Source organism: Hevea brasiliensis, chromosome 12 (genome assembly GCF_030052815.1).
Source record: "Hevea brasiliensis isolate MT/VB/25A 57/8 chromosome 12, ASM3005281v1, whole genome shotgun sequence".
Lineage (NCBI taxonomy): Eukaryota > Viridiplantae > Streptophyta > Magnoliopsida > Malpighiales > Euphorbiaceae > Hevea > Hevea brasiliensis.
The window spans coordinates 69,828,218-69,835,793 of record NC_079504.1 but is presented as its reverse complement, the minus strand read 5'-3'; the positions used below and the strand labels follow the sequence as shown (position 1 = coordinate 69,835,793).

Below are 7,576 nucleotides of genomic sequence, written 5' to 3'. Positions count from 1 at the left end.
CTCTCAATTATCGTATCGAGCTTGTTGTGGGCTTCTTAGAGGCTTTCTTCGAGCGCTTGCATCCTGTTATTGAATGTGGTCTCCATACGCTGAAGGTATGCGAGGATAGGGTCTATCGATGGTGGCATGCATGGAGGAACTCTAGCAGTTGACTCATGGTGGAATGGCTCTTGTGTTTCCTCCTGGGCCTGTGAAGGTTCACCAGGCTCTTCCCTTGCTTCTTCTCTCCTAGGAATTACATTCCCTTCTGCATCCATAAGGAAGCATGTGTTCCCAACCTTCTTACATATCCCCATGGATATGCAAATGGTTTGGTCAATCTTGGTAATGCCAGCGATGGAGCATAGCCTGTGATGTCCAGGAATGAAGTCGTAGTAGAGTGCTATGGCTGTGATGAGGCCGCCAAGCACTATGTGCCCTATAGGCTAGTGGGATATGCGGCATAAGTGGTTACATAGGAAAAACCCGATTCTACAACGTTGGCCTATGACCATACACCACAAAAAAAGAGCTCATTGGCGTTCACCTTGCCTAAGCTGTCGCCACGACCCATGTGTGAGCAACTAGCCTGTGCATGTACTGTAGAGCAGGGCTAGTGATACTAGAGGATTTGGACTTACTGGAGTCGTAAACATCAGTGTTCGGGGCGATGGAGCGCCAGAAGTCCACGCTGTTGTAGATCATCTTATTTTGCAAGATCTCCTAGAACCCAGTGATGTCAAAGTCGAACACTGTGTTAAACTCATCCATGTTTATCACTCGATCGACACCAAATAGACAAAATTCTATCCTCCCCCTGTCCTCTCTATCCGTAGGCCATAAGTTGGCCTTAAGGCTCCTAAGGAATTCAAGCGTGGTGTCTTGGTAGTTTGGGAATTAGAGTTGGTTCAATCTAGTCCATCCAATGTTGTCAAATAGCCCATTAATCTCCTCTCGCAAGCTAAGTTGTTCCAGTAACCCAAAATCCATGTACTTTGTGGAGATAATCCTCTTATTATTAAGCCGTGCACATAACGGTTGAGGTGTGACTTGTGGCTGTGGTGGAGGTGTGGGTTATAGTTATGGTTGTGGAGGTGGGGCTGGTCTTGTTCTCAGGTGTTGGGGTGATGGCTGGGTAGATGAAGATGAGGAATCTCCTCCTTGCCTTGAGGAAGACCCGATTCTCCTTGCAGGGCATTTAGCAGGTGCCATTGGTGTTTTTGGAGAGGGAGAAAAGCTAGGGTTTTGTGAAGGGAATGGAGATTAGAGAGGCATTTGATGAGGAAAAGTTTAGGAGAGGAAGAGTTTTAGAGTGGGTGGGAATGTAGAGGGGATTAGAATATTTAAATAGACAAAAAGTCCCTTCATTTTGCACATTTTTGCGCCCCTGGGTATTCCATCTGCGACATGATACACGGGTCGTGTATCACTACATGGGTCACGGTTCAAGGACCCGTGTAATTTTCTGTCCAGAAGTTCCCTTCCCGGACAGGTTACATGGCTCGTGTAAATTTATTTGAGAAATCGTGTAACTTCCTATCCGAAAGTCGCTTTGCTAGTTAAATTACATGGCCCGTGTAAATTTATTTGGGGACCTGTGTAACTCTCTGTCTCCCTTAAATTCAAAATTTTTCTCTCTATTTATGAAGCACGGGGCGTGTAACATTACATGGGGTTAACCTGTGTAAGTTTTTGGAGCTTATGCAAGTGTGTTTTGGGGTTCCAAGATGTTATATGGGGCGTGCAAAACTTATTCATGGCCTGTGTAAATTTCTGGCTTTCTAGTTCTCTCTCTTATATGTTTGAATCATTTTAAAGTATTCCTATCTATATGAATGAGATGAATGTAACGATTTAGCAACATAGTTACTTCCCCATTTTTGTGCAATCTTCTATTATGTGGTTTTGACTTGGCGTTTCCACTCCTCCCTTACCTTCAGTTCCTTGCTTTTGTAGAATTGTGATTTGGGGTACCTTCAAAAATTAAAGAACATAAAGTAAAATAATGAAAATTAAAAGAAGGGTTACAAGAGTGTTTGGGTTGCCTCCCAAAGAGAGCTTATTTATAGCTATTAGCTGGACCGTTCTTCAGCTTCATTGTTAAGGTGGAGGGGTGCTGTAGGATTGGATGAATACTTTTTCACTTTTATCCCCTGGGAAGTATGGCTTCAATCTCTGCCCATTGACCTTGAAGGCACCGAAGGTTTCGCTCCATACTTCTGCTGCTCCATGTGGGAAGACTTGAGTTACCTTAAAGGGTCCAGACCATCGTGACCTCAACTTCCCTGAAAAGATTTTTAATCTTGAATTGAATAGCAAGATAAGATCTCCTTCTTTTATTTCTTTCCTTGATATGCGTCTGTCGTTCCATCTTTTGGTCTTGTCCTTTAAGATCCTAGCATTCTCATAGGCATCCTGCCTGATTTCTTCTAGTTCATTGAGCTGTAGAAGCCTTTTTTCACCAGAAGTCTTTAGGTTAAAATTTATGGTCTGGATTGCCCAATAGGCCTTGTGTTCAAGTTCGACGGGGAGGTGGCAGGATTTTCCATAAACCAGACGGACGGGAGTTGTTCCAATGGGGGTTTTATATGCAATGCGGTATGCCCACAATGCATCATCCAACTTCATAAACCAGTCTTTTCTTGAGCGATTGACTATTTTCTCAAGGATATGTTTCAACTCCTGGTTTGATGCTTCTACTTGACCACTTGTTTAGGGATGGTAAGGGGTTGCCACTTTGTGAGCCACTCCATATTTCTTCAATAATGTTTCAAATTGTTGATTGCAGAAGTGACTTCCTCCATCATTGATTATTGTCCGTGGTGTGCCAAATCTTGTGACGATATTCTTTTTAAGGAATTTTGTGACTACTCTGGCATCATTTGTTGGTGTGGTGATTGCTTCCACCCATTTTGATACGTAATCGACACCAACTAGGATATACTTGTTTCCAAAGGAGGTTGGGAATGGACCCATGAAGTCTATTGCCCACACATTAAATAGCTCTATTTCAAGTATACCATGTAGTGGCATTTCATTCCTTCTTGAGATGTTTCCTATTCTTTGGCATTGATCACAAGTTAGCACAAAGGATCTCACATCCTTAAATAGATGTGGCCAGTAAAACCCTGCTTGCAAAATCTTGGCTGATGTTTTTATGGTGTCAAAATGTCCTACATATAGTGATGAATGGCAATACTGCAGAATGCTCTCTATTTCCTCCTCCGGTATGCATCTTCTTATTAGCCCATCATTGCATCTCTTGTACAGTAGAGGTTCTTCCCATGTGTAGAAGTGCACATCACGTAGGAATTTCTTTCTTTGCTGATAGGACATGTTTGGTGGAAATACCCTGTATACAAGATAATTAACAAAGTCAGTATACCATGGAGCTTGGGATAATGCTAGTAATTGCTCATCAGGAAATGATTCATTAATTGGTAAATCCTCAATGTCCCCTATGTCTTCCTATTTCAGCCTTGAGAGGTGGTAAGCTACTACATTCTCGGATCCCTTTTTGTCCTTGATTTCAAGGTCAAATTTTTATAGAAGTAAGATCCATTGAATTAGCCTTGGCTTTGCTTCCTTTTTATTCAAAAGATACCGAATGGCAGCATGGTCTGTGAATACAATGACTCTTGATCCAAGTAGGTAGGATATGAATTTGTCAATTGTAAACACCACTGCTAGGAATTCCTTTTCTATGATAGCATAGTTGATTTGTGCGTCGTCAAGCGTCTTACTGGCATAGTAAATGGCATGGAGCTTTTTATCCTTCCTTTGTCCGAGTACCGCTCTAACTAAATAATCACTTGTATCGCACATCATCTCAAATGGCAGCTCCTAATCAGGTGGTTGCATAATTAGCAATGAAATCAAGGCTTCTTTGATCTTGTTGAAAGAAACAAGGCAATTTTCATCAAAATAAAAAAGAACATCTTGACTAAACAAGTTAGTTAGTGGCTTAGCTATTTTGGAAAAATCTTTAATAAATCTTCTGTAAAAGCCTGTATGTCCCAAAAAGCTTCGCACTCCCTTGACTGATATTGGTGGTGGTATCTTTTCAATAATTTCAATTTTTGCCCTGTCAACTTCAATTCCTCTTTCTGATACCAAGTGCTCAAGAACTATACCTTCCCTTACCATGAAGTGACATTTTTCCCAATTCAAAACTAGGTTTAATTTTTCACATCTTTGCAACATTTTGGATAGATTAGCTAGGCATTCATCAAAAGTAGTTCCATAGACAGAAAAATTATCCATAAAAACTTCCATAATATTTTCAATGTAATCAGAAAAAAATGGCCATCATGCATATTTGGAAAGTAGCAAGGGCATTACACAGACTAAATGACATTCTTCTATATGCAGAGATTCCATAAGGACATATGAATGTGGTCTTTTTCTAGTCTTCTGGGTGAATAGGGATTTAGAAAAATCCTAAGTACCCATCTAGATAACAAAAGTAGGAATGTTTTACTAGTCTTTCTAATATTTGGTCTATGAAAGGGAGAGGAAAATGGTCTTCTCTAGTGGTACTATTCAATTTCCTATAATTAATGCACATGCGCCAACCAGTTACTACCCTAGTAGGGATCAATTCATTGTTTGCATTTTGAATGACAGTTGTCCTACCCTTCTTAAGCACTACATGTACTGGAATAACCCATTTACTATCAGAAATTAAGTATATAATACCTGCATATAATAGTTTTAGAATTTTTTTCTTAACTACTTCTTTCATGTTTGGGTTAAGTCTCCTTTGATGTTCAATAGTGGGTTTGCTGTTTTCCTCCATAGGTATCCTATGCATGCAAATTGAAGTATTAATCCCTTTCAGGTCTTCTATTTTATACCCTATAGCCTTGTTGTGGGTCCTAAGCACCTTTAACAATTTTTCCTCTTCTCCATTTGATAGGCTAGCATTTATAATAAGAGGACATTTAGAGTTTGAGTCCAAGAATGCGTACCTTAGTGTGGAAGGGAGAAGTTTCAGTTCTACCTATTTAGTATCCTCTTGTAACATGCTTTTGGGTTGTTCCTCCTTTAGCTTTTCCACTTGGTGAGATTGAGTTAAAGGTAGAGATGGGCTAACTTCTAAAGATTGTGCACAAGCTGTAATTTTTGTGTTTTCATTATCTGTTGTGTGGCTGTGTACTATGCATACTTCAAGAGGATCTTCAGGATGTGTTTTATGCAATTCCTCTTTAACTAGCTTGTTAGTTATGTCAACCCTTAAACATTCATCAAGTCCAAGTTTATGCTTTACTGCTCTAAATAAGTTGAATTCCATTTCTTCATCTCCTACCTTAAATCGCCCATTTTTAACATCTATGATAGCTCCGGCGGTTGTCAAGAAAGGTCTTCCCAGGATGATAGGAATTTGGACATCCTCTTCCATTTCCAAGACAACAAAATTATCGATGGGGATATTTTTTAGGATGCCCACCGGTACTTGATAGACTAATCAGCCAATTATAGTGAAATTATTTTGGGTTTGAGCTCTCCTACATCCAGTTTCTGACATATTAATAGAGGCATTAAACTCACACTTGCACTTAGATCATAGAGTGCCTTGTCTGTTTTCATATTTTCAATAAGACAAGGTATAGAAAAGCTTCCTGGATCCTTGAGCTTTAGTGGCAGTTTGTTTTGTAATATGGCACTGCATTCCTTTGTAAGAGCAACAGTCTCATAATCTTCCAGCCTTCTCTTCTTTGAAAGAATCCCTTTAAGGAACTTAGCATAGGATGGCATCTGAGAAAGTGCTTCTGTGAAGGGAATGTTAATGTAGAGTTTCTGTAAAACCTCTAAAAACTTTTCAAACTACTTATCCAGTTTAGCCTTTTGGAATCTCTAGGGAAAAGGTAAAGGAGGTTGATATGGCTCTGGTAGCTTCTTCTTTTTCTTTGTTTCCTCTTCTTATTCGTTTTTAGCTTCTTCTTCCTTCCCCTCTATTTGGTAATCAGATTCATCAGAGGTTTTCTCAGTTGAGTTTTCCTCTGATGGTTGCTTTTCTAATGTTCTACTACTCCTCAAGGTAACTACCTTACAGTGCTTTTTTGGGTTTATTTTTGGTTGACTTGGCAGTTTACCAGTAGTCTTGCTTGAAGAACTTGCCTATTGAGCAATTTGGTTTTCAAGCATCTTATTGTGGATGGCTAGTTAGTCCATTCTGGAAGCTAACTGCTTTATCATTTAATTCTGCTGTTGTTGGGCTGCTAAAAATCCTTCCATCATGGATTCCATAGTCAACCTTGGTTCATGCTGTTGAGGTTGAGGAGGTGGTGGTGGCTGCGCAAGGCTTTATCCTCTGTACTGAAAACCTGGGGGTACTGGTGGCCTGTACCCTTGCTGTTTGTTCATTGGCTGATTCTGCGAGTTGGACCATGAGAAGTTAGGGTGGTTTCTCCATCCAGGGTTATAAGTGTTTGAATATGGATTGTTGACTTGCCTCTAACTAAAATTTTCTCCGTTATTCACATAGTTTAGTTGTTATATAGAGGGCTTATTGAAGTTGTTGTATTCTGAAGTCATACACCCTCCTCCACAGCTGTTGCAGTGTTAGTTGTTCAACCCTATAGCATTGGCTTGCATTCTGTCAAGCCTTTTAGTGAGCTGGTCAAATTGAGCATTTATCATGCTTAAGGCATCCACTTCCAGGATCCCTGCTGTTCTTCTTGTATCTCCCATTTCATTTATCCACTCATAGTTGTGATAGGCGACTCTCTCTAGAAGTTTAAGAGCTTGTGTTACTGTTTTCTCTATCAGGTCTCCTTCTGCAGCTGAATCTACTGTGCTCCTTGTAGAGGGCAGTAGCCCATTATAAAAGTTCTGAACTATGAGCTAATCCTCTATGCCATAGTGTATACATTCCCTCTGTAGGTCTTTATATCTCTCCCATGCGTCATAGAGTGATTCTTCTTCCTTTTGCCTAAAATTGTTGAGTTCAACCCTCAACTTTACGGTCTTCACAGGAAGGAAATACCTTGCTAGAAAAGCTTGCGAGAGGTATTTCCAAGTGGTGAATGTTCTAGCTGGTTGAGAGAGTAACCACTTCCTTGCTCTATCTCAAAGGGAGAATAGTAATGCTGTAAGTCTTATAGCTTGATCAGATACTCCATTCATCTTGAATGTGTCACATAGGGCAAGAAAGCATTAGAGGTGGTAGTGTGGATCTTCTATAGGTGAAGGTCCAAACTGGGTTTGTTGGATCATCTGGAGCCATGCCGGTCTTAGTTCAAAAATATTGGCCTCCACTGTGGGTCTTGTAATAATGGGCTGGAATCCTTTGATAGATGGGGCTCCATAAGCCCTTAAGGTTCTTGGCTAGTTGTTGTTGTTGGCCATGACAGGAGCTTCTAAATTTTCTTGATCTTGTTCTTGGTGTCTCCTTTCTCTCCTGATGGTTCTCAGAGTCCTATCTATCTCAGGGTCCAGGTCTAAAATTTCTTCCTCCGTTTTTTTTCTGGTCATGTACCAAACCAAATACTTGAGAAAAAGTAAAAGAATGAAAACAAATTAAGTAAATTTAAATAGTAAATGTAAATACCTAAATCAGCTAAATTGCCTATCACCTAATATTACTAGAAATAAA

The 7,576-nt window shown here is 40.1% G+C and overlaps 2 protein-coding genes across 2 annotated transcripts; both read right to left on the bottom strand.

The window, feature by feature from the left end:
* Positions 1-2,079: 2,079 nt before the first annotated feature.
* LOC131171242 (uncharacterized) lies at positions 2,080-2,607 on the bottom strand. The gene has a single exon (XM_058130713.1). The coding sequence runs from the start codon at positions 2,605-2,607 to the stop codon at positions 2,080-2,082; it is 528 nt and encodes a 175-aa protein (XP_057986696.1).
* A 2,374-nt stretch (positions 2,608-4,981) lies between these two features.
* Positions 4,982-5,736, bottom strand: LOC131171241 (uncharacterized). Its single transcript, XM_058130712.1, has 2 exons — positions 5,530-5,736; positions 4,982-5,371 (listed from the first exon to the last, which is right to left on the bottom strand). The coding sequence occupies exons 1-2, from the start codon at positions 5,734-5,736 to the stop codon at positions 4,982-4,984; spliced, it is 597 nt and encodes a 198-aa protein (XP_057986695.1).
* Positions 5,737-7,576: the final 1,840 nt, after the last annotated feature.

Excerpts from the sequence above, each read along its gene's own strand:
- LOC131171242 (XM_058130713.1), bottom strand. The coding sequence starts at position 2,607 with ATGAAGTTGGATGATGCATTGTGGGCATACCGCATTGCATATAAAACC.
- LOC131171241 (XM_058130712.1), bottom strand. The coding sequence starts at position 5,736 with ATGCCATCCTATGCTAAGTTCCTTAAAGGGATTCTTTCAAAGAAGAGA. Across the intron at positions 5,372-5,529 it reads TCTATGATCTAAGTGCAAGT|GATGTCCAAATTCCTATCAT; the intron begins GTGAGTTTAATG and ends GAAATGGAAGAG.